The sequence below is a fragment of the Cibotium barometz genome, chromosome 49 (assembly GCF_041138505.1).
Source record: "Cibotium barometz isolate CiBa-2024 chromosome 49, ASM4113850v1, whole genome shotgun sequence".
In the NCBI taxonomy this organism is placed as follows: Eukaryota; Viridiplantae; Streptophyta; class Polypodiopsida; order Cyatheales; family Cibotiaceae; genus Cibotium; species Cibotium barometz.
This window is the reverse complement of record NC_141094.1, coordinates 24094086-24121242: the sequence shown is the minus strand read 5'-3', so window position 1 is coordinate 24121242 and position 27157 is coordinate 24094086. Positions and strand designations below refer to the sequence as shown.

Sequence of the window (27157 nt, the reverse complement as noted above, 5' to 3'; positions counted from 1 at the left end):
AGGTGTATGTATCATAGCCTCTTAGTTTTGCTGTGTGAAAGGAGAAGAGTCTAAAGTATGCAGGTTGAAAAAGGCTCTTTATGGCCTTAAGCAGGCTCCTAGAGCATGGTATGAGAAGATTTATGCATACTTGGTTGCAAATGGTTTTTGCAACAGTCCAACAGAGAGTACCCTCTATGTAAAGAGGAGTAAGGACACATTTTTGGTCATCGTTCTATGCGTTGATGACATGCTGCTCACGGGACCCGATATAGATCATCGTTCTATGCGTTGATGACATGCTGCTCACGGGACCCGATATAGATCATATTTTAGCCTTTAAGGTAGATTTGCAGTCATCATTTGAGATGTCAAATTTTGGGGCCTTGCATTACTATTTGGGGATTCAATTTATGCAGCGCAATGATGACATTGTTATGCTGCAGTTTGAATATATACAGAAGCTATTGAAGAGGTTTAATCTTGAAGACTATAAACCTATGGCTACACCTATGGAGACAGGTACTTGACTTAGTCTTCAAGATGCAGGAGACTCTTTGATGCTAGTTTGTATCAGCAGGCTGTTGGATCCCTTCTTTATGTGTGCAACACGAGGCCAAATATATAGCATGTGGTCTCACAGTTGAGCAAATTTATGCATAGCCCAAGTATGAAGCATTGGCAAGCTGTTAAGCGAGTTTTCTGCTATTTACAGGACACTCAATATTTTGGATTATTTTATCCAAAGGGGGGTGAGTCACAACTGTATGCTTTCAATGATTCAGATTGGGCTGGATGTTATGATACACGAGTGCTTTTGTGCCTTGGTGATTCATGTATATCATGGCTCAACAAGAAGCAGCCTACAATGGCCACTTCCAGCTGTGAAGCTGAGTACAAGGCAGCTTTTACTACAGTTGAGTGTGTGTGGCTCAGACGTCTTATGGTGGCTGATTTGGGTGCTGGACAATCGTCTAGCGCTACAATTTTCGCTGATAGCCAGAGCGTATTAGTAGTTGTGAGGAACCCAGTGTTTCATACTCGCACTAAGCACATCGAGGTCCATTACCACTATGTCAGGGAAAGACTCTCTATAGCAAGCTCGGCTTGGTCTATCTGCCTACACATGACAACATGGCAGATTTATTCACGAAGGCTCTTTCTCGTGAGAAGTTTGAAGCTTTTCGTAAAGATGGTTTACTGCCTTTTTAGGATTGATCAGCCATACCCTCATATTCGCATCATCACTCCAAGGAGGGTTTATAGCATTATATGGTAGTGATGTGTGTGAACACACTTAGGACCGCCGGGGCACTTTTTCCCTCACTAGGAGGTTTTTTCCCTATGCGTATGTACACCCTCTTATCTACCCATTTTGGGGTGTGTACTTATCTTTTGTATCTGGCACACATTTGTTGATTCTAATCTAGTGAGTTTGTGTGCTCTCAAGCTTCTCTATCTTGTGTGTGTGCATTGTTACAACCCTAACCCTAATTCCAACAGCTACAAGTGGTCCAAGGAAGGTACAAATGGATATCACCAAACAACTTGTATTGAATGTAGTTGTCAGGAAGCATATGAAGAATGAATCAAATATTAGCAACATGGAGTTGTCACTATTATTGGAACACATGCATCCCCTAATTCAATGTCAAAGGTAATGTTCTTTCCATATTGATTTTAATTGTTTGTGGTAGTTCTTGTGAATGAACGTTTACATAGTTTGTTAAGTTGTCCAATTCTCTTATAGATTCAGGAGGATGGTGCATGCTTCTAGGATCAATAGTTCAGTGTAAGAAGCAGAGTCAAGTATCCTAGAATTGAAGAGACAATGCGCTTTTCAATTCTTCCATGGTAGTCATTTTCCTGGGAAGGGTCAACCACATGTTTTTAAAATGTCAACCACATGGCCTACATCCACCAGTTTAGATCTGGTGAACCATATGTGCCGAATAGGATACGGGGATTTAAAGAAGGTTTGGATTTGTTTTGATCAAGTCAGGCGTGTGCAAGGATGGACAACAATGGCTGCACATGTATATGATCCAAGGTACAGTTTGGTCTTGTAAAGTTTTTAAAAAATTAGATCTTGTTTTTAGTACTTTTCCAATTGTCGTATGATGGCATGCAGCCTACAAGAGCTCATGAATGACAATTGTAACTTGCAAAATGAAAGATGAGGACATAGTGGCATAGGTGCTTTTCTAAGAGATGATTAACAATGTTGTGGTCCAAAAAGGCTTTTCCAAGCCAGATTTTTTCGGCTTCATGGTTGATGAGGCTAGAGCCAACTGGAGGGGAGTTAGGACACTCTATAATAATGGACCAGAGAAAATATTGGAAGGTCATGAGTGTTCGTGTCTTTTTCATTGGGAATAAAGCTTAAACATCCATACAATACAATATGTAGTTAGGAATTTTCAAGAAGAGAACAAACGACTATGTTGTCGTGGCGTTGTGCATTGAGTGAGGAAGAGGCACTTTTAAAATACAAACACATTAGATCGTGGTGGTGGATGAACGGTAAAGTCGTTGATGCAAACTTACTAAGCCATAGATTGTTGGCTTAGTTGGTGGCATATTAGATATCCCCATAGGAGGAAACATCTTGTAGGGGTAAGTATTATTTTCTTGGTTTTCGAAAAGAATACCTTGTACTTTGAATTTGAATTGTCAACTTAACTATCTAGTTATAGAATGCGGTTGGAGCTTGCAATTAACTTAATCTCCTATTGTAGGATGTCGATGATGATGCTTGTGTGCCGCACATGCCGACCACCAATCTAGTAGAAACGAAACATGCAAGGTGGTTTTAGTAGGAGAGGGTTTTAGGGGAACCATCTCTTTATATGATGCAGCTATTTCAGACCTCGCTAATGCCCTCTTGCAATCCACAAAGAAGCATGGATTTATGCAAGGTAAATATCATGGATCAGGCCCTACAATAACAAAGTTGATGGGGGAGAAGGCCAATTCATCAAAAGCTCCAAGTTCGTCAAGCACTAGCTGATTGGTGGGGGAAGCAGTGAGTGGCACACCAATGCACGTGCAACCAAACTTTTTTGGTGATAACATTACTGTTAGCCGGTGTAAAAGACCCACAGTTATAAATGTTGAGAAAGATAACTCATCACATCATCTAGAGTATGTCATATAAAACTAACCACGCAAAAAACAAGGTAGGAGATTAAGCTTTCCACCCACTTTTCCTTTAGCTACATGTGGTCAACACAATGCAGAGGGAGAGACAACTAAAGCAGAGGTGCTGAAAATTGTGGAGAGCTTTCCACCCACTTTTCCTTTAGCTACATGTGGTCAACACAATGCAGAGGGAGAGACAACTGAAGCAGAGGTGCTGGAAATTGTGGAGAGTGACATATACAATTCAATGTGGGCTATACGTCGAACATCTCTACATAGCAAGGTAACTTGCCAAGGATGGTTAGGTGGCCAAGATGGCAAGTGCAAAAAGAGAATTAAGAACTGTGGGCAAGGTGTTTTAGCTCCTTCTTTCTATGGTATGAGAGAATGGTCTGGGGGGCAAAGGCATCAGTTCATGTGATTTTGTAAAAACAGCAATGTGGATCATACTTGGAGAGTATGTAATACCATTTGTCAATCACTTGTTAGACCCCCGAGATTGTTTGGCTAGTGAAACGAGGTACAAACTTGACTGTGGATGACATCCGAGCATTGGAGGCTACTAGGTTTGTTTTGCAAAAGGGACAATGTCAAGAAGCAAATGATGTAGTCAACGGTCAATAAGGTACAGAAGTGTCATATCATATATGGCAGCCAAGAGAATAGATTCGGCAATTTTAAGTATAGCTAACTACGGTCTTTGAGCATTTGATCATTAAGTTTGGGCAGATGGAAGTGTTTGTAATTGAGACTGAGGAATCACTAGTACGCAATGAAAAATACCGAGTGACTATGGGAGAGAATCCATCATGCACATGTCCTGATTTTCAAATCAAGGTAGGTACTGAACGACCATATTATGCATGCAAGCACCTTTATTTTGTATATTTGCATATCTTTGGGTTAGATGCAAACCATAATATGTTTATACATCAACCCACTCTAAAAAAGGACCTAGTACTATGGTTCAACGGTAGGAGAAAAATGTGAAAAGGACCTAGTACTATTGATGACATTGTACTATAGTTTTGAAAAGATCCTTCATGTTGCAATAATAAAATGTCCTTTGTCTCAATTCTCTAGCAAGGACTATTTACTTTTCATTTTTTTAATGTTTTAGCAGGATAATTAATATGGTTATATGTCAATGGCTTGAATATGTTCATTCCATTCATCTACTTTTTTGAATAAAGTGGATAGCCATGCATCTACACTTCTAAATAAAGTGGATAGCCATGCATGTACTTTTCTAAATTTAGGGAAAAGCCATGAATGTACTTCTCTAAATTTAGAAAAAAGCTATGCATTTACTTTTCTAAATTTAGTGGATAACCATGCAAAGTACCTTTTGCCTTTTTCTTTGTGTATCTATAAATTTGACGGTTGCCTTTTACTCTAATCCTCACTTCCAAACCTTGTTGCTATTAAATTTGCAGCAATGTGATGAGCTATGGTGAATCAAATGCTAGAATCAACATCATTAACAAAGAGATTAGATGATAATTAAGACTTGATTAGTGAGCAATTAACTGATAGCTTAATGTAGGCATGGATAATCAAAAACCAGCAAATTCTCATCAGGCCAATGCCTCAATTTATAGAGTTTACATCCAAGCATCTAATCCCGCTAATTTCTCCTTGATTCACTCCACCTCTTTTGCTTGATTCTCTCCACCTCGCCCATAATATCTCCTCACCTCCTAAATCTCCTCATGCTACCCTTTATTCTCTCCCAGTAGATACTTCTCACCTTTTCACAGGTTCTCTCACATTTACAGATTCTCTTTTACAGCCTCTTGCTAAGGGCTTGTTCCTGCACACACCCTATTCACTTGTATATTTCAACACCTCCCCTCAAGTGAATACTCCTAGCACACTTGGACCCTATACCAAGTTTCCCTCTTACTTGATAGTCCACGACCAGTACCTAGCACACCTCCCCTCGAGTGAATAATCCTAGCACACATGGACCCTATACCAAGTTTCCTTCTTACTTGATAGTCCGCGACCAGCGCCTCAAATCCCTAAACTCATAGTCCTTGACACTCTCTCTCTCTATGTGTTCAAGGCTACTACAAGTGCCCATAACCTTGACTAAAGTGTTCACACATACATCTGCCACATGGCCTACATCATCGATGGCTCAGAGGTGGTTTTACTCTGTTGAGGCAGGTTACATTGGGTTGTGGGGCTTCTCTCTCTCTCTCTCTCTCTCTCTCTCTCTCTCTCTCTCTCTCTCTCTCTCTCTCTCTCAGATTTTCACATGGCTCCTCACTTCTTGGAGCCTCACATCTTCTCTTGTCTTCAGTCTTCTTGTCGTCAGCTTCTCTTCACGCGTCCATGTCTTCCTCTTCTTTCAGTCTTCTTGTTGTGGCAACTTCTCTTCACGCGTCCATGTCTTTCTTCAATGCTTGCTCTAGCTCTTCTTCTCGGTGTTGTTCCTCCTCTTGGAAAGAGATGTTCTTCTTCTTTCATGGGGCTGGGGCCATGAGCTTGACCGTCACTTCTTGCTCCATGTGAGCAAGAAGTTTTAATGTATTGTTGATAGTTCTTTTGGGCTTTTGATGTTTATCTTGTGTCATTATGCAATGCAAACCCAAATCTGTGTGGGAGGTCTTACCTCTTGCCTTATTCTGGACAAGGGCAGTGTCTGATCCCATTTTTACAATGATGTAATCACCCATGTGTGCCCAATACATAATGCATATAGCATTCATTCTTATGCACATTCCCAAATGCAACTCTGGCTGTGAATAATCTTGAATTTGAGTGTGATTTGCAGGCATAAACCAAGGGGTAAATACAAGATGATGATTATCACAAATTTATCAGCATAATTTTACCAGAAATTACATTAAACCAAGGGGTAAATGCAAGATGATGATTATCACAAATTTATCAGCATAATTTTACCAGAAATTACATTAAATCAAGGGTAACAAATTTGTACGGAATGGTTGGAGTATCAAACCATCTTTGAATTGCAATCTAAAGTTATAGGGATCTGTATCAGATACCTAATGGTTAATTTGAACCCTCAATTGCACCAAAATATAGTGATTAGTACTGATTAATTATTGATTAGTAAATTAATCCTCTATTTTGTGTGCATAAAACAGAGTATGCGAGGAGTCCAGATCTGAGGCCTTAGAGTTCAAATGAGCTCAAATTCTTTCAAGGCCATCAATAGCAATTAGTCTAGTAGATGATTAAGCCAAGGAACATAAGATTTGACCAAACATTAAATGCTTAATCTGGGAGAGAAAAATAAAGAGAGAGAGAGAGAGAGAGAGAGAGAGAGAGAGAGAGAGAGAGAGAGAGGGAGAAGGAGAGAGAGAGAGAAGGTGGGAGAGTGAAAGGGAGGGAGAGAGAGAAGGTGGGAGAGTGAAAGGGAGGGAGAGAGAGAAGGAGAGAGAGAGAAGGTGGGGGAGTGAAAGGGAGAGAGAGTGTGGGAGAAGGAGAGAGAGGGAGGGTGGGGAGAGCGAAAGGGAGGGAGGGAGAAGAGAGGAGAGAGGGAGGGTGAGAGAAGGAGAGAGAGGGAGGGTGGGAGAGTGAAAGGGAGGGAAGAGAGAGGGGGAGGGAACAAGGTGGAGAAGGAGAGAGAAGATAGTGTGGGCTGGGTCGTGGTGGGACAAGGAGAGAGAGAGGGGGAAGAGGGTGGAGAGGAGAGAGGGAGGGAGGGGGGAGAGTGAAAGGGAGGGAGAGAGAGGAGAGGGGTGGGTGGAGAGGAGAGAGAGGGAGGGAGGGAGAGGGAATTTAAGGAGAGAGAGAGAGGGGGGAGGATATAGAGAGATACCAAAGAGAGCGAAGGATAGAGAGAATTAGGAAAGAGAAGGATAGAGAGAGTGAGATAGGGAGGACACAAAGAGTGAGGAAGGAGAAGGATAGAGAGAGTGACAGAGGGAGAATATAGAGAGTTAGCAAAGAGAGACAAGGATAGAGAGAGTGAGATAGGGAGGACACAAAGAGTGAGGAAAGAGAAGGATAGAGAGAGTGACAGAGGGAGAATATAGAGAGTTAGCAAAGAGAGACAAGGATAGAGAGAGTGAGAGTGAAAGGGAGGGAAGAGAGAGAGAGGGGAAGGGAAGAGAGTAGGAGAAGGAGAGAGACGGTGGTGTGGGCTAGGGGCGGTGGTGGTGGGCAGAGATGGTGTGGTAATAGTTAGAGAGAGATTGTTCAAAGAGAGAGAGAGCACTTCCAGAAAAGCTCCCTCCACCAAGCTCCCTCAAAATCACACTCTACGTTTCCACAAAAACACAATGTCCTTAGAGGGATTTGCAAGCCTCATAAATCGTCCCATCTCTCCCTCTACACTTGCCAACCCCAATTCAATCTCCATATTTTATTCACCCTATTGCACCCCCCTTTTTAACACCAATCTTTAACCCAAAGCTCATTGTTAAAGATAGTGGACAAAACCATTCTTAATAAACAAATCTCTATTATTCATTATGTACTCCTCTTTAATATGTTTAAGCTCCCTCTAGCTACTGCAGACTGAGATCCAAAAAATCCTTTAGACAAGAGATACCTTTATTGTTAAGACTTCTAACAATTTTTTTTAATCAACCTCAGCTAGAGGGGATTTGGACAGATGTGACCACCAAATAGGGTAAATCAAGGTCTCCTAGCAACCATTCCATTCAGTGAGTCCAATACTATCTGGTCAATTTTTTATCAACGTGAGCTAGAGGGGGTTTGAACAGATGAGACCACCAAATAGGATAATCAGGTAGCAAGGACTCTCTAGTAACCATTCCATTCAGTGAGTCCTTCCATACCTTATGGCACTTGTTGTTCGGGGAACATTTTTGAGTGAACCTAACATGTATCCTTCTCACCATGGGTTAAGGCAATTTTGAGCAAGCATTTCTTTATAGTTTCATTCAATTACTACTTTTTTTGAAATTTGGAAGATACCTTCTCCTCTCAAGATACGACAAATTTTTTAGAAGTTTTTTTTTGGTATTACGAGGTTATTTTTTGGAGACAGAATTTGATAGACCACATGCCTAATGGTATGCGGGAGAAGGGGGCGAGTATTGAACCCTAACCGCCGTCGCAGTGGAGGGCAAGAGCCCTAGGATTTTTTAGAAGTTGAGCAGGATCTCAACCCATCTAGCTTATTAAAAAAACGCCCACTTTAAACCTTCAAAAACAATTATTACTCGCATATTCCTGCAAAATTAACTCAAACCCCAAAAACAACATTTTGTAAATTCCAGACTTCGAATGCACAGGTTTCGTCCGTGCAGTGATGGGTTCATGGCGAGTGCTGATCAGTAGAGGGCAAGCCCGCCTCCTGTCTTCTTCATCGTCTTCTTCTGCAGCACCCTTCTCATTTCTCAAGGTTGGTCAGGTCGAGCAGCCACAGGAGGCGACGTCCTCAGCGGCGTGGCTTCTAGCCCCGCTTGCCAGGGAAGAAGGCCAATGGAAGAAGGTTCATGATGCGTGGCCAACTGTGAAGGAGGGTGTCGGGTCAGGGCCAGGGTTAGGGGCAGGTGCTTCTCAAGCATTTGTGAAGGAGGGATTAGGGTTAGGGGCAGGAGCTTCATCTGAGGATCTGAAGGCGTCGCTGCTCGATTTCTTGGAACACCTGTCACATAAGCATGCCGAAGGTGGCCCATTAGGGTTTCCTCTGTGGGAGCCTCGCATGTGGGCGCCTGGTTTCTGTGGATCGGAGGATCTTACCATGGAGGCAGACAGCGTGAAGCGCAAAAGGAAGAAGAAGATGAATAAGCACAAGCACAGGAAGCTTCGTCGCCTGGCCCGCAAATCTAAAAAATGAGGGAGACTGCATGAGTGGCTATATTCATGTCGAATCTATGCAGCATGTCGCTGGACGTATAAAGCTCATGTGGTTTGCTCCTTTTAGTCACATGTTTGCCATAAATGCTGAGCTACCTTCTGTTTATGCACATGGAAACACATTTTTTACAGAAGAAGCATGTTGCTGACTTAAAGAGAGTAACAGATCATAGTTCTCATTTTCCTCTTTGAGTTTTTTTTTTCCAAATTTCTAAGACACAGCTTTTCCTGCAGATTTTGACTGTATTTTTTCCCTGGTTGCTTCAGTATCCATGTATGGAGTGTGCATGGTATTTGATGTATGTGTTTTAATTTGCACGATCATGATGGCAAGTTGGATGTTGACTAAGAATGGTTTTTCTTTCAGATTTTTTTAAAGGACATGTGGTTCATATGGAACCATCATGGATCTTGTTACATGTGGAAGCTTGTGGGAACCTTTCACTTGACTAGCAGAGAACAATCACTTCTGAAATTACGAGAGAGAGAGAGAGAGAGAGAGAGAGAGAGAGAAAGCTGTATTAACGTCTACTAGAGGCCGAACTCGACCTATGAGACAAATCAATGTACAACTGTCAATGTCTTCTGGATGTCCAGAAAAAAAAAAGGACAAAATGAACATGAAATAAACTATGAAAGTACTGAGCTAGTGGGGGGGTGTGATGGATGGAGCACTACTGCTAGAGGCTCAGTATGCAGCCTATATGCGTAGGGTATACAAGAATGCAATGCAGATTTGTCTAGCTCCAACCAGTACCATAATGTGGGTGTATACAATATGTGATACATAGGCGATGGCGAGGCAAAAATACCTCGGAGCATGATCTCCGGGTGTGAGTGTAAGTGAGCTAGCTGCTCCTGGATATGGTGTTGATGTCGAGCCCGTATATCTGTGATCTCCCTCTGATGTAGTTTGGGAGTCTGGTAGCCTAGTGCTCTCGGTCTCCGTCTGGCTCGGAGGTCCGCAGCGCGCTGAAGTGTAACCCCGCATGTGTCATGTGTCAGGGTAGGCACTGGGATAGATCTCTGGAAGAAATTAGTGAGCTGGAGCTATCGCCCACCTCTCCCTGTGATATGAGTCTGTAGCAGTCTCTCTGTGGCGCTGTCTAGTAAGAATTGGCCAAATATGCGCTGGTCTGTGGACTCCATGATCTGGCGGAGACTGCCGAAGGACTCTGTTCCTCTCACTGTGAGAGAGCTGGATGTGTGGTGCATGTATATCATATTGGAAAGGTGGCAGGTGATCTATGTCAAGACCATGCTGAGTGAGCCACTGTATCATCTGTGAATACCATGATCTCCTATCTCCACTCTCTGCGAGCTGCTTGGACGCCTCAAAAGCTCTATGTGAGAGTCAATTTGATGGCATATCTCTGATCCTCTGTATGAAGCAGATCGTCTAGAAGAGGGCCTCTACTAGCATAGGAGATGCAGCAAACTCCGTCCGGACAATGTCATGTGGGATGAAGGGTTTGCTGTGGATCATCCGTGAGAGCATGAGAATCTGAGGCCTCTCTATCTGAGACCATGTGGAGGTGGCGAGCCCAGGTGCCCATACTGCTGCAGCATACATCAAAGTAGGGGTGACTAGTGTGTCAAACAACCACCCCTTCGTGCGGGGCTCCTGGAAGTGTGCATGGTGACACTGTCTCTCTAGCATGGCTAGAGTTGCATACCCTCGTGTGAGTCTATCCCTAGTTGCGTGTGCCATAGTAAATCTTCATGGCAGAGTCGTAAATGTAATCCCCAGGTACACATATGGGTCTACCACCTCTACCTGTCCTCTTGCCAGTGTGAAGATGGCTTGTCGTCAAACCGGCCGTGAGGTGTGGAAAATCATGGCCTTGGTTTTCCCAAGGTTCACTGTAAGCCCCCTTTGTGTGCAGAAGAGATGGTGCTGTAGTCCCATCTGCGACTCAGAGACCAGAATAATATCATCTGCATATAGCATAGTGTGGACTGTGGTACCTGAGATGTCTACCCCGTCCCCACCACCGTGACCAATGAAGTCAGCCACCTCATTGATGTATAGCCCAAATAGTGTAGGAGAGAGTGGGCATCCTTGCTTCACACCTATGGTGCTAGCAATAACATGAGATAGCCCCCCGGGGCATCGTATGCGCCCGAGGACCTGCTCATATAAAGCATGGATGCCCCAAACCATCTCTGATGGGATCCCCAATGATTGTAGGCGCTGGAAGAGTCTCTCTCGTGGCACCGTGTCAAATGCTTTGCGGAAATCCACAAAGCAGCAGTATAATATCTTCTCCCGCGCCCTAGCCTGGTCAATCAGACATCTCAGAGTGAATATATGGTCAATAGTGGAGAAAGCTCGTCGGAATCCAGCCTGCCCTGGTGCTCGCAGTCCCTCCTTCTCTGCATATGAGCTCAACTCTGCCTCGAGCAGTGCACCATAAAGTTTGGTCAATGTATGACCAATCATGATAGTCCTGTAGTTGCTGGGGTCTAGCATGTCTCCCGCTTTGTGGAGAGGCACGATGGTGTGCGTAGTCCACTCAGCTGGTAGGTCCTCCACTAGTGCCCTATTAAAGAGGTGAGCAACAAAGGGTCCCAGTGTGTCAGCTGCATAGATAAGATGCTCACTCTGTATACCTGTGTGGTCAGTCGATCTCCCATGCTGTAACTGGCAGATAGTTCTCTCTACCATCGAGGTGGTAAAGAAAGTAGGGGTGGTAGGGCGGGACTCCTGTGGCTATGGTATGGGCGGCTGCTAAGGGATATGGTAGAGGCTCTTTGCATATGTGTGCCACGTGTGTGGATCCTCAATTGGGGTACGAGGGCGAGGCTCTGTCATCCTGCGCCATGCAGTGGCTGCATCTCTGCTCATGAGTAGGTGGTATATATCCTAGTACTATACTAAGCAAATTGATGTGCAGATGCTGGAATTTTGGGGCTGAATGCCTGCCGCCTTGGTGTAGCATCTAGTTTGGACCACTTCTCCTAGAACAAGACATGACATAAAAGGAGACCACCACTACCAACTGAAACCGGCCTTTGGTAGAAACTAAAGTGCGGTAGACTAGTAGTGTAGAGAGCAAAACGCAGAATAGAGAGAGAGAGAGAGAGAGAGAGAGAGAGAGAGAAGCTGTAGAAACTCTGCTCTATACACAAGATCCGATACACAATTTGAACAATGGACGAAAGTTGTGTATCTTGTTTATAGAGGCGAATTGTGTCTTAAACACATGCTAAAAATCAGCCCAAGTTGTTGGTGGCTTCATATACGGAGGTCCTTCCACTAGGCGAATGTTTTAATGCTAAAGCATAATTTGAATCTGACTAATACACTGAACATTAGTGTATTTGTATAGATTAAAAAAAGTGGCCACTTCCCAAGCCAGCTATCCAAGTAAAGTTCCTCACACCCCTTATGTGACATGGGAGGGATGAAGACCGTAGTAATCACAACCTTAGTCTATACTTAACTGCACTTAATGATGTTTAAGAGACAAACAGATATGTGTCAATGCAATGCAGCTATATTAGATGAATGAAAGATGTTACAATGATGATCCAAATGGATCTGTAATGCTGATTATGCTGCCTATATGCTGAATATGCGGGCTGAACTGCTGTCCACTCTTTCCCTTGTCTCCTGGGAAGGAAACGCTGAAGGGAGGCTTTGGAACAGATGCTGAATGCTGATGGAATGATGAAACGCAGACCTGTAGGGCTGAACTGACTGCGTTTGCTGATGATGATGGCTGATGATGATGCGTTTGCTGATGATGATGCGTTTGCTATAACTGCTGCCGATGATGATGCGTTAGAGCACCATGGGCTGAATGGTACTATGATGATGCTGCTACTGTATGCTGATGATGACAGGCTGAAAACGCATGATGATGAGGATGCGCTTCACTGCTGAGCCTGTATGGCTGAATGGATGAGGCGCCTGTATTTATATGGGTGAGAGACTGCTGGTCGGCCATATGGACTGCAGTCGGCCAGATGTCAGAAGCCCACGACTGGATAATAGCATAAATGCTAGTCGGCTGCCCCAAAAATGCCTATTACAATGCATAAAATGCCTGAATAATGCCTGATAAATGCTGGTAAAATGCCTGATGATATCTGAGATGCTAATATGATGCCATGTCACTGTACACCTGACTGGTGTGCACGTGACATTCCCCGCTGCTAAACTGTTGCTGGGTGATAAACCTGGCAACCTTCGACTCTTCTGCGATCCTTCTCCTCCAACCATTGCCCCCTTCTGTCTTCTGCTGGGACTGAGGCCGTATGCAGGAGTGAAATCCTTGAGCCAAGACGCTATGTACTGCGGGAACTGAATGGCAAATACCTGAGTCACCCCTGACCTGTTCCTGGAAACCTTTCACCTACCATCTCCGTCGTACCTGAAGCTCTGAACCTCCTGAGGCGATGTTGGAGCAAACTTCCGTCTTCTGTGGAAGAGAAAACCCTTGCTGCGGCCAGTTGAAGCCAAAACTTATGTGCTCCTTTGATGATGGATGTCCTTCTTCCTTGAGAGTTCATGGGTAACATGTATGCAGGACTGACTGCTAAGATGACTGCTAAGATGACTGTCTGCTATGCAAGCCATATGCAACCCTAAATGCTGTGCAAGAATGCAAATGGATGGGTTACTGATGCAGACCTAAGGGAAAATCCCTGAGGGTGGCTTGCAAAATTTTGAGAACTGGGTTTAACTTTGCGGAAGTGATAAAAATGATGACTGACTGAATGACTGATGAACTGAACATGCTCTAAGGCTGGTTACCCTGTAACGCTCTGATACCAATGTGACATGGGAGGGATGAAGACCATAGTAATCACAACCTTAGTCTATACTTAACTGCACTTAATGATGTTTAAGAGACAAACAGATTTGTGTCAATGCAATGCAGCTATATTAGATGAATGAAAGATGTTACAATGATGATCCAAATGGATCTGTAATGCTGATTATGCTGCCTATATGCTGAATATGCGGGCTGAACTGCTGTCCATGATACCAATGTGACATGGGAGGGATGAAGACCGTAGTAATCACAACCTTAGTCTATACTTAACTGCACTTAATGATGTTTAAGAGACAAACAGATATGTGTCAATGCAATGCAGCTATATTAGATGAATGAAAGATGTTACAATGATGATCCAAATGGATCTGTAATGCTGAATATGCTGCCTATATGCTGAATATGCGGGCTGAACTGCTGTCCACTCTTTCCCTTGTCTCCTGGGAAGGAAACGCTGAAGGGAGGCTTTGGAACAGATGCTGAATGCTGATGGAATGATGAAACGCAGACCTGTAGGGCTGAACTGACTGCGTTTGCTGATGATGATGGCTGATGATGATGCGTTTGCTGTAACTGCTGCCGATGATGATGCGTTAGAGCACCATGGGCTGAATGGTACTATGATGATGCTGCTACTGTATGCTGATGATGACAGGCTGAAAACGCATGATGATGAGGATGCGCTTCACTGCTGAGCCTGTATGGCTGAATGGATGAGGCACCTGTATTTATATGGGTGAGAGACTGCTGGTCGGCCATATGGACTGCAGTCGGCCAGATGTCAGAAGCCCACGACTGGATAATAGCATAAATGCTAGTCGGCTGCCCCAAAAATGCCTATTACAATGCATAAAATGCCTGAATAATGCCTGATAAATGCTGGTAAAATGCCTGATGATATCTGAGATGCTAATATAATGCCATGTCACTGTACACCTGACTGGTGTGCACGTGACACCTTCTCAGTGGAAAAAGGTTCCGGAGTGCAAGGAAACCTGCAAAGGAGGAGGATTACTAGCTGCAGCTTGGGGAGCCTACCTCTTTGTGTAAATCAAGAACAGTGGAGTACAAAGAATCCACAGAAGGAGATGTAGGAGGATGACTGTTGAGGAGCGGTGATGGCTGTCCAATAGGTAGAGGTGGTTGCACATAGCCCGCAATGTGCATGTTGAGAATATGGAGCAACAAACTAAGGACTGTCCCACATACTGAGGAAATGCTTGTGGTATATTGGGTTGAACCATGTCACCACCTTGTACAAGAGCAGCAGGTATGGTAGCTACTCCTGGTTGAGTCTCTATTGGAGATCTATGTACCTCTACAGAAGAGATTGAGGTGTCCATATACTCAGCCATAAATCAGTTCAGAAAAGGGAGCACCTGTAGAGAGTGTATGAACAATAGATGGTGGGATGAGTACTTATGACAGGTAAGAGTTGGTGAGGGAAGTGATGCACAAATAGGAAGCACCAAAATATGGGGTTCAGGTCGTCGTCAAAAAACATTATCCCTGGTCGACTTCAGAGATTACAATGCATAGAGTGGCCACATGCTCCCAAAAAAGGCATACTTGGCTCCAAAAAGGCGTCTCCAATAAACACTCCTCAAAAAGCTCCACATCATGCTGTTTCTAAGTTTAAAAGTACCACGTGTCCATTGCAAGGCAGCCCCAACACTTTTCATGCTATATAAGCAACAAACTAATGTCTTCTGGTGTGCACCTGTATCCAGCCCATGCAGCCACGTGTGCTTCATTAATCACCGCCAACACTCCATGCTATTCAGGGAGAAATCTGGCACCTTCTGCTGTGTGCCCTAGTTCAGACCTTCAGCCATTAAGAGAGGCGTCCCCCTCGCACTTGGGCTTGCCCAGCTTTTGGGGATCAAAGCCCCACACTTGGGCGATCTCCTGGGCAGCCTGAACCGGCCACATCAGTGTGCCTTCCTCCTCTCTGTGCTCTGAACGGTACCCGCACTTTCCCTGTCGTGTGCAAAGAGCTAAGGTACATACCTAAATCAGTCCCTAAATCAGCCGTACTTGTTTGACGTGTACCTGCAGCAGTTAGGGTTTTTAGGTTTGGGTAAGTCACTGGATTGGGTACAATGGATGAAGTTCTGATGGTGTGAGCACTGCAATTGTTTAAAAGAGGAGGCATATCGAGGGTTACAGTCTGGACTGCTTTTCCATGGACTGATGGTTTTTTCATTTGGAGCCAAAGGGCTCCTCTTTTTTTTTTTTTTTTCTTTTTTTTTTCCTGGCCGCCATTTTTGCTTGAGAAGTGCATGTTTTGGCACTGGCTTCCAAAATACAACTGTGGCTGATCTGTGCATTGCCATTGAAATCCCTCTTTGTGCTATAACAGTTCCGCTCTTACTTCTGAACCACTAACTTCAGCTGCTTCAGCTGATCTACATAACCGTTTCTCTTCTGTTACAAACCCTGTGTATGCAGGTTGAACGTGGGCTTGCCTACTCGACAGCTGATCAAAAGTCTGTACGTATGTCTGGCTTTTGTGCCCGTGTGTTCAATTTGCAGCCTATGTGGTTTGGTGGCGAAAACACGACTACAACTATGTCCTGGACCAGAATGCATGGCTAATTCTTTACAACTGCCAAATCCACTCATGGGAGTCACTCCTGGAATACCCCTCTCTTATCCTCAAAGCAGGTGATTGTATGCCACAACTAAGTCATGGTTTGCCCACCACCTAGTCTTGACTGGGGCTTAGGCCATAGCCAATAGGTTATGTTCTTTTTCGTTCTTGATGTCCATCAATCACCCTCTTGCATCAAGGTTAGTTTTTTTTTCTTTTAGTGGCCACCATCATTGATTCTCCAATTCTTATGGGGTCAAGATTCATGGTCCACTATCAAGAAAACATTTGGAGGCTAAATGAATCACGTCGACACAGTTCATCTGTCCTTCTGAGGAAAGTTCCATCATCAATGCTGTAGGCCCATTCATGCAGGAATACAAGTGCCAACCTTCTAGGTTTTGAATGTGACATATGCCACTGTAGAGACTTGATGCATACCTTAGCTTCAGGTAGAGCTGTAGCCTGCAGATGGGTGGCTGAGTAGTGTGGATAGGGTTGGCAAGCTTAACAGCAGGTATGGGTGGGCTTGTAACAGGTAGCCAAGCACCAAGGGCTCTGGTGAACCACCTGCAGGACGAGTAGTCCCTGCATCAATAAAAAGCCTTACTCTAGAGACTTGATTCATACCTTAGCTTCGAGTGGAGCTGTAGCCTGCAGATGGGTAACTGAGTAGGGTGGACAGGGTTGGCAAGCTTAACAGCAGGTATGGGTGGGCTTGTAACAGGCAGCCAAGCACCAAGGGCTCTGGCGAACCACCTGCAGGACGAGTAGTCCCTGCTGCAATAAAAAGCCTCACGTGGGAATTCTTGGGAGCAGCAGTGTTTAGTGAAATCAAACTACGTGGCCATGGTCATCACCAGCAGGATCAATCACTATAAAATACTTACTTGGTTATCCTTTTGAGATCAGCACTTTAGTGCAGTAATTGACCTCATGCGACCCCAGCCCTTCAATCATATCAATCATATTTATTCCTCCAGAGATCATATCAATCATATTTATTCCTCCAGAGATCAGTAGAGCGCATAGAAGCAAAAAAGCAGCAGCATTCTGTGAGAGGGAAAGGAATTGATAGAGAGTGTTTCATATCAAAGGCAATAATAAGCACTGACTGAGGGTTTTGTATCCAAACACTTATTTAAGGATTTCTCTATAATTATTTAGGTTGCTTGTCAGCTTCATTTCTTATTTTATTTCTCATATAAATGGTTTTAGACAGTTCTGAATGGGTGCTACTTCAAGTTTTCATGCCATGTTGGCCATCACTAATCACCCTCTTAATGTTTGCTTTATGCGGGAAACTTTTTTGGACCATCTCTTTTGCAAGGTTGTATTTTCAACTCAAGATAACTTTTATAAAAAGTTTATGTTCTATTGGTAAGGGCCTAATGATTTTGTTGTACATACTTGGCATGGAATGGCTATGGGGTATGGTTAATACTCCATGGGTGTAGTGTGGGCTATCTGTTGTGGAGTTAGTTAATAATCCCATGAAAGCAGGGATTTTAAGAGTTACCTTATGACCTATTTAAGGGAGTGAGCGCAATGGTGTTGTGGAGTTACAGGGATTATATGAGTTACCTATGACAACTTTAAGGGAGTGAGTGCAATTGACCCTGAAGTGTTCAGCCAACAGTGTGGGTCCAGATCTAGTCTAGGATAATGGTTGCTGGGTGTGGCACTGGATGTCTCCAGTGGGCATCTGTGGTCTATGTTAAGAGGCCTCATAAGTTAACTCTCCTATGCTCGGGGGTGGTTTCCCGTTGTCAGGTCTATGGTTGGCTGGGGAAGTTTGCCATTGATCTCGATGTCTCTGTGTGTGTGTGCGTGGGGTTAAATATGCAAGTTGATTGTGAAAGTTTACTGGTGGATGTTAACATTTATGATAACTATTGCTATGTTTTGTCTCCTTGTATTCGTTAAAGTGCTTATTTTGAGGCTGCTGAACATGGTGGTAGCTGCCATTTTTAAAACTATATGGGCTGTTTTGAGTAAATTGTGCATTCGGTGATTTATCAAGATTTAAATGCTAATAGAGCGAACCACTTTTTGAAAACGCAATCAGGTTACAAAAAGTACATGGCATGCAATGAGAAGTCCTATTTGGCATTGGCATGAGAGTAGGTGGTGGAGATTGTTTGTGAGTGGGAGTAGGCTGGAGGTTGGTGAACATAGGTGGTACTAGTCTTATCATGTAGAAGCAAGTTTATTAAGGTGGCAAATGTGGGCGATTGTCAAATGTACAAGGCTTAATTGTAGCAGCACGTGCAAATTCAGTGAAGGTGCTTAAGATTGTAATTAAACTCAATAGGAGGATTCATATACAAAACATTATTGTTTTAGGGCGGGAAAAAGCCTTTGCATTACTTGATAAAGGAAGCTTGGCTGTATACAAGCAGTCATAAGCTTTACATACACATCTTTTTATAGTAGTTGCGAAGTCTCATGATCTCTCTCACTAAGGGGGATTTGTTGGCAATAAGGGAAGGTAGATGATGACAGGAGGCTATGGTGGGCGTAAAAGAGTACACATGGAATGAAGTGAAGCAAAAAAAAGCAAATGTTGGCAATGTTGAGAGTGGATTTGTGACGAGGAAGTGTGAGATATGATGTTTGCATCTTTTTCATTTCTTGCAATTGCCACAATTCCATTTGTGCTTATGTTTGTAGATGATTTGCTAATGCTCAAAATTTGTGGTTTTGTGTTGGGAGAGTACCTTTGGTGATAAAGGTGGCTTCTGTGAAATGCATTCACTTGTGTTGCATGAAGCAAAAGTTTTTGTTGGAGACGCTAAGGAAACTCTGTGTGTGTGTGTGTGTGTCAACAAAGTGAGGATGTCAATAACTTGTTGATTGGAGTCTAAGCTTTACGACATAAGCCACCCCGAGGTCGTACTTTGTGTCAATTATGTCTTGAAGAGCTAAGGAATAACTTAACACTAGTGTTAAGAACATAGCATTTCTACCATCATATGGTAATTCTAGGATAGTGCCTTGTTGATCTCAGCTAGGAACAAATCAAGGGATGCATAAAGTTAAGCATATAGTGGACACTTATTATTGATTCAAGGTGGTCACAACCATAATAAAGAATGTGGTTGAAGATGTCAATGCCCTTCATATTTTCACTTGTGCTTATATGATATTTTTGGGGAGCCTATTGCTCGAGTGAGATTATCAACTATCAATTGCCCGTCGCACTGAAATACTCAATTGTCAAGCTTTTTTCAACAATTGAATTGAAAAGCACAAGAATGCATGGGAACCTTTTAAAAAAGAATATTTTGCCAAGACTAATAAACAAACAATAATTTCTCATGAAATGCTTGTGATCATTTAAAGCTAGAAAAGTTTTACACAAGTGCTCCTCAATGTAAAGTTGATATATTTACGTTTGGGTTCCACAAAATTTCGAGAATTGTTGTCACTATATATGGTGTACTCTAGTGTTTCTTCTTTTTTTTGTCAAGGGGTGCATAAGAAACCTTGTTTGATTAACAAAGGAGGCTTGACATATAATTAAAGCTTTAGTTTTGAATAAGAAGAAACAAAAAATTGAATCAATCTTGCTACTTGTATGATGATGGGACAAGGTGTACCAAAGTCATCTAAAAGTAACTAGGCTCCTCTTTCAACCATGGGCAAGTGCAAAGAAGACTTATTGTTCACTCAATTGGGTGGAAATTGCGACATTGTCTAGCATCCTTGAGACTTTATTTTGGGTCTTCTAACATGTGCACAAGAGTTTTAAAAAAAGAACACAATGTCTAAGAATGGGCATGTGGTTCTTATGAGAAATCTATCCCATCGACGCCTCGTTGGCATTTGACATCTAGATGGTGTTGTATGGTCATTGCCAAAAGTAGTCTTGTACCACACAATCTATAAAAAAAACTAGTTGAAACTTGGGCATGAGGATCAAGCATATCTATTTCTAGTTGGATACATCGCAAAGTATGAGAAGTGTATATATTTTCTCATAGTTGTAGTATGCCACTTGTAGGAATACTATGTGGCATTGCTTCTTATTTAACTTCATCATTAGACTTGGAGTTGAAAAAAACAAAGCCAATCCATATCTCAAGGATGCTAACCAAATTTGATGAAAGTGGAGATCCCATTCAATACCTAGAGAAGTTTGATCAAGTTTGTGAAAATGTGGAAAGGATTGATGATCTCACCAAGATCTACTTATTTGGACTTTGTCTTGAAAGCAAAGTAGACCAGTGGTTTATGGCACTAAACCCACTTGAAAAGGCTAGCTATTAAGTGTGAAAGCTAGTCATTTGTATATAAGGCAATTTTGACATTAAGCAACAACACGCATTCATTTCTTTGCAATAAAATATCTATAAGCTTTCCCTCTTCCCTATTCCATTACTTATATTGTGTTGGATTCTTGCATGCTTCATGGTTTGCTTGAATAGGTTTGTGTGGAGGTTTCTCCCTCTCATGAGTTCTTCTCTATCCACCTCTTTTGAGAGAGAACCACCGCCAAGTTGTTCTCTTCTTGCCTCCATCTAGGCAAAAAAGAGAGTTCTTCCTTCACCCCCTAGCCATGGAGTAACAATGGAGTCAGGACACGATGGAAGCAGTAGCACACCTAGAAGGGAAGTTGCATTTGTGTCTCAAACGATGAAGTACTAAACAACACTTTTGGCAAAGGCTAAGGTAAAAACTCGTCTTGAACATCAAGACTCTTGGATTCAAAAGTTCATGGAATGTGTCGTATATTACTATTGTTCCAAATTTCATAAACAGTTCAATGTAAATCAATAATTCCGTTTTCATCGGCATCTCCCTTTACATACATGTCTATGTCCCTTATGCCTACATCTTACAAATGCGGCTTGTCATGGGGCTTGGGCATACTACCTTCAAGTCCACAATTACATCATAGTTATGAAAACTTGAGAATTGCATCAATCAAATATTACAACATTTATCATAATGAATAATAATTGTTTGCTAGCAACATAAACTTTGCTTTTGCTGCTTTCTTACCAGTTCGAAGATTTCCACAAGCAAGTACAACTTTCCAAAGAAAACACAGCCAGAATTTTAAACTCACTTTCATTGTAGCTGTTATTTTTCAAAATCAACTGACTTTATAACCAAGTCCGCAAGCGCCTTTGATGCCATAACAAGTTCCACGTTTTTACGGTCATTGTAATCAACCTGCCATGTTCAACACAGTCACCAAAGAAAAAGAAATTAGTACTTTTCAATGGCTACCATTTGTTTGACTATAAAGAAAACCCAAGGGATCAGGAAGGATTTCTGAGCAAAAGATGAAGTAAGCTATAGCAAGTTGTTTGCTTGCTTTCCTCATAGGGAAGGCTCCATTGTGGTGGTTATGGGTTCCCAACCCTTGTCTCCAGCACAGTAGATCTTACCACAACACCTCCCCTCCTGATGTACCTCACTTCTAATCACTTATGCAGTGTCCAATAATTTCCCCCAGATTGCACTTGAATGTATCGACTGTAACAACTTGTATGATTCTTTCGGTATCACACAAGGAATCCCATCTCTTCAAACAGAGACCCTCAACTCAACCCATTTACATTGCTGTCCAAACACCTCTTATAGCACCAAATCTACTGCCAAACTTCCCACAACGAAGATTTTTGAGATGCGTAGAATGTTGAGCGTAGAGCCATCTATATTCAGTTGCAAGAGGAAACAATGGTTGAACTTCCAGCTAAGGAAGCTCTCTGCTTTGCTCGCTTGCAAATTGATGAAGAGCTTTTTCGAGGTTGTATGAAGAAGTGCAGTGTCTTGAGTTACGAACTTTTACATCATTTCTATCTTGGATTGAAACTTTGGGAAATGCAAATGCTTGTAAAACACCAACAAGGTTCTGTAATAAAGGATTACCCGCGACTTGGCTTTGTCTGGTGCATTTCCTATAAAAGAAACAAAAACCCAAGTGCAAATTAGATAATCTTCAGAAGGATATAACAAGACCCCTTTTATTTGATTCTTAAAATGTGACCTATCTTCAATTTTTTTGATTTTAACTCTGGACTTGCTAAATTTCAGCGTAAAAATGCAAAGAAACCTCGTCTTTCAATGGAATTATGCAAGTAAACAAAGTCATCTATACTTCTAAATCACCCTAATGACAACAGATTTGAGTCATGAACCTATGCTTGTCAAATGTATAAATCATGGAATAGCGTTGAAAGAGGTGGTTAGGAATAACTCGTATTGCCTAAAAAGGAAATCATGATCAAAACATGTAGAAACATACATTATCATGGTATCCAAGGACTGCTTATTCTGATAGGTATGCTAATCTCCTAAATTCAAACCATTCTATGCAACTTGCAAGCTACTCAAATGGACAAAATAACGGTACGTTGTAATTATAAGCTACTAAAACATACAATTGACTAAATAATATATTTTGATAAAACCAAGGCCTAGCTCAGAGGACATGCCAATGTGTGGCCCACGGGTGTGCTGCCTTGCCACTCCTGTCTTTTTCATGCCACAAAAAAAAGGAAAGTAGGAGGCAGGCATGCATGCTTGTTTAGCTTCACCCACTTTCTCAAGGGCTTCCCCATACAAATCTATCTCCCAAGTGCTGTAAAGTCATTCAAATGATCTCATAATACCAAATTGGCCCTCATTGTCAGCAAGTCTTTCAGCACCACCAACATAGTTACACATCAATGTAGAGGGCGCTATTAAACCCTCATACCTAAAAACCCTAAAAAGGTTGAAGATACACACAATAAATCTCAAGAAGATGACTGATAAAATTTGACTAGTGACTCTCCTCCCAGCCATAAGAAGCAACCTTGAGCCTGAGGTCAAAATTGGCATGAGTCAACCAAGCCCTTAGAGGGCGCTATTAAACCCTCATACCTGAAAACCCTAACAAGGTTGAAGATACACACAATAAATCCCAAGAAGATGACTGATAAAATTCGGCTAATAGCGACTCTCCTCCCAGTCATATGTTCCACGTTCTAGAAGCAACCTTGAGCCTGAGGTCAAAATTGGCATGAGTCAACCAAGCCTTGACAACACGCCCTAGACCGCCTACCCACCTACAACTACCCTTGGCCTTGAATTCGCTCGGCCATGGTAGACTCTTCCACCATGAGGATTTCTCATAATGATCATAAGTAAGCTGAACACACAATTATATAGTAGTGATTATTATCATTAACTTTTAGCCATTATTGGTCTTAGTTAGCTTTTGATTGACTCTAGGCCAATCTAGATCTCATCCTTGCTAGTCCTTAGCCCCTTGGGTGGGTCCTACCAACCCCTACACTCAGCTAAGCCCCGTGGGGTCAACACATCCCCTTAACCCCGTGTTATCCTAACCCTCGGTTAACACTAGTCCTAGCCTAGTTAGGGATGTAACATTATCTCCCCCTTCTATTAGATTCATGTGCTTTTGAAGCCAAGTAAGAGATAACCATCTGCCGGTAAGCCTAACCTCGAATTCTTATATCCCACCATAGGCAACCAAAGCACCAAATCCTGATCACAAGATCTCCTCTCATCACCAACCAAAGTTAGGGACTGAACCGAGACCTTGTTTTCAATTGGTTAAACAGTTTACATTCTGGTACTTTTCCTGCATCCTCTTGTGGGAATCTGTCCCTTCCACCAGAACTCACCCTAGTTTCCATGAGGCCTTTGTTCTAATAGTGGGTCTTTTCAGGCAAAGGTGCAAAAAGCAATCAATCTTTGACCAAATCTGTCATGAAAAATTTCCAACTCCCTTCTCATGGTTGAAGCTTAACTAAAAGCTTGTCCTCCTTGTCTAGAACTCCTACCAAAATCTGCTCTCACATGGAATCTATTCCTATGGGACTCTCTAGTGGAGATCCCATGACATAGATAGGATAGCTTACAATAGAAAGATCAAAATCTGATATTTCTCTGAGTTGTGACTCGTAGAAGAGGATTTCTAGTTGAAGCAACTTGCTCATGGAGAATTAATGTTCTCCCAAGTCACACTCAAAAATAGGCCTGACTGACTCCTCAAGTCGCCTTGCATTTCCAGAGCAGTCCATACCAAAGTCGGTAAGCAGTTCTGAATTCAATTTGCTTTCCAAATGCAAACCATAAGTAGCAAATGTGGGTTCTCAAACCTATGCAGAAGGGACCGTATACCTCACCGAAGTTTCTCTAGTGTATAAATACCAAATACTACCCCCCGCTATGGAGATCTGTAAGATCAACTGGCTACTAAGTTCTGTCCAACAGATCCTTCATCAAAATGATGCAATCATATAGTAACAAGGTACATGATTGGTTCTTTGTATGAAAAAGCTTCCATACACCAATCTCTAACTAAGAAGGCTATCCAGGCAATAAAGGAATACCTCCAAATTCAAAACTATTATGGACACTTTTTAACTCCTACCATGAGGGCAGTATCCCAGAACTAATCAAACTGACCTTGTAATAAGTGGTTCCTCATTAACTGGACAACCCAACACTTGCACCATAAGGCAACTCTCCAATTGAACCCAACTGTCATGGTCAATTAAGTTTAAATTATTTTTACCCACCAAATCGAGCGAATCCTAGAGGTAAGCATCTCTCATAAGCTCTCTGATGTCACTAGATCACTAGAATCTCAACAATGCACAGTGACTCCCTAAACAAAATGGGTTTCAAGATAATGGGTTTCAAGATTACAAGCTCTCTTGCCAGAGACATCATATCAAACCAGTTCACACAGTTGCTCCCCAACTAACTGATTGAAATTCTTCAACCAAAGCTTGTTATTGAGTTAGAGCCAAGTCCACCCTTCTCTTCCATCAAGGACCTCATGAGATAGGTGTTGAAGTTTAAACGACTTCCTCACGCTAGCAAACTGACTAATCAATCCAGCTATCAATCTGTTCTTGGAATAAAGTGATCAGCTTCACGCCCAGATTGTCATATGTGCATGGGTCAAGTATCCCCCACTTCCTAGGAAATGAAAATACACATTGCCTCCACCGCTGGAAGCACACTTTCCCTAAACCAGAAGTGCTAAATCCTCTCTTTGCGGTCTATGGTCTGCAGCTCATCGAACATAGGCAAAACCCCTCCTTAATTAACAAAATCAGGAAATAAGATGCCTCTGTTGAACTGAGTTCACACCTTGGAGCATTTGATGCTACTATGGGACCAAGTTCACACTTAGAGCACCTTTAACATTCGTAGGTACCTGTTATGTTGCAAGGCTAACCAGGGTTAAGACCTTCAGGTATTAGGCATCTTAAGTGGGGGTTAGTAGCTTTCATGAGACATGTGATATATTTGCCTCCTCGTTTATAAGAGGCCTATATAAGTGACTGTTTAAGTCAATTTAAGGAAGAGCTCCTGAAACCTAAACTCGAGCTCTTGAGACTACTCCGTGCTTACATTCAATGGGTGTATACTGGTGGTATGGAATGCCAGTGACTTTGCATGTGGAGCCATGGATCGGATGCTACTATCCCCCTGTGTTTAGGGGTGAGCCTGAACGGCTCTGTGGTTGGGCGGTGTCTCGCCCAAGCCTATTTCCAACCCTTTGTGGGCCCGCATTCGGTACAACAACTTTGTCTCAGGGTACCACACACAAGCTACCTCAAAAAAGAGTCGAAGAAAGTAAAGTGTTGAGTTTTCACTTGATGAAGCTTCTACATGGGCCCACCTTTTGCCTAGTACCCATGCACACCACTTGCAATATATATCAGCGGACTTTGCTTGTAATAGACACATAGGCGCCATTCCTTCAAATACCTACATTAAGCCTCATCGCCGACAGCCATCCAAGTACATTTCTAGATGGTGGGACCATGGCGGCCACAAGCCTGGCCAATGGAACGACCCATTGCTTGGACCTTCCTCAAATCAATAGGAATCTTCCGTCGCCTCGTTTTCGACCACACCACCCATTTGATCCACCTAGCCTCTATCCCAAGTGCTTGACAATGCCAAATCCCTCGAGCCATAGAGGCCACCTAGCTCCATTGTAGTTGTGGGCACAACCATGCACAAGTCTGCTGCCATGCCTTAAACAATGTAATCATCTTGACTCCCGCAAAAAAGGGTTGTCTAGTAAATGTCGAAGGAAGCAGCAAAGAGAGTTGAAGGAAGTAGTTGAGTTGGATAACTCTTCATAATGGACAAGTCTACACACGGGCATACCTTCACCCATTGCCCATGCACGTCACCTGTGTATTTCAAGCACACCTTCCACCCACTGCCAATGCACGTCACTTGCATATTTCACTACGGGCATCACAATTTTTTCGCTTCTTGCATCTTATGGCACACACAAATACATGCCTTTGCAACTAGCCTTGTCAACGCCAACCCTCTAAGTACATCTCTGGATGGGGGAACCGACCATGGCGGGCGTACGCTTGACCCATGGTACGATCATCGCCTGGAAAACCCTCAACTTGCAAGCATCTCCAACAAGCTTTAATACATGAAACCTCTGCTTTGACTTCATTTTATCAGCAACACAACACTCACCCTGGCCCATGTTTTCGCCACGAAGAAGTCTCATCTCTCGACATCACGTTGTGACATCATGCCCTACTCTCATGTTGTGCCATGATGCCATCTCCACATGCCAATCATTCCATGGTGGTGCCGGTGCTTATTTCGCCAATCACAGGATGTGGACCGCTTCTACCAACCACCTCATGTTGACGGGTCCACCACTTCCACAACCAACGGAGGCTTGGCATAAAGAACCTCTACATCGCCTATCACTTTTCATGCTACCTTGACAAGCTGCATGCTCTCACGATTACTCAAAGCTTCCCACCACTTTGTCCTGCATCCGGTTGCGGATTGGCCCCAAACTATACCACTTACCCTCAGCCACCAA

The 27157-nt window shown here is 42.9% G+C and overlaps 2 protein-coding genes across 3 annotated transcripts in view; one reads left to right on the top strand and one right to left on the bottom strand.

The window, feature by feature from the left end:
- The first annotated feature begins 8304 nt into the window (after positions 1-8304).
- LOC147610412 (uncharacterized) lies at positions 8305-9274 on the top strand. Its single transcript, XM_086786437.1, has one exon. The coding sequence runs from the start codon at positions 8378-8380 to the stop codon at positions 8906-8908; it is 531 nt and encodes a 176-aa protein (XP_086642563.1). The 5' UTR covers positions 8305-8377; the 3' UTR covers positions 8909-9274.
- An 11747-nt stretch (positions 9275-21021) lies between these two features.
- LOC147610411 (P-loop containing nucleoside triphosphate hydrolases superfamily protein) overlaps positions 21022-27157 on the bottom strand; it is a 35706-nt gene continuing 29570 nt past the window's right edge. For both annotated transcript variants that reach the window (XM_086786272.1, XM_086786271.1), the window contains 2 exons: positions 22189-22217; positions 21022-21486 (listed from right to left, as the gene is read on the bottom strand). In XM_086786272.1, the coding sequence (XP_086642398.1) occupies positions 21417-21486; positions 22189-22217 (99 nt within the window). In that variant the 3' untranslated portion in view covers positions 21022-21416. The remainder of the gene's footprint in view (positions 21487-22188; positions 22218-27157) is intronic.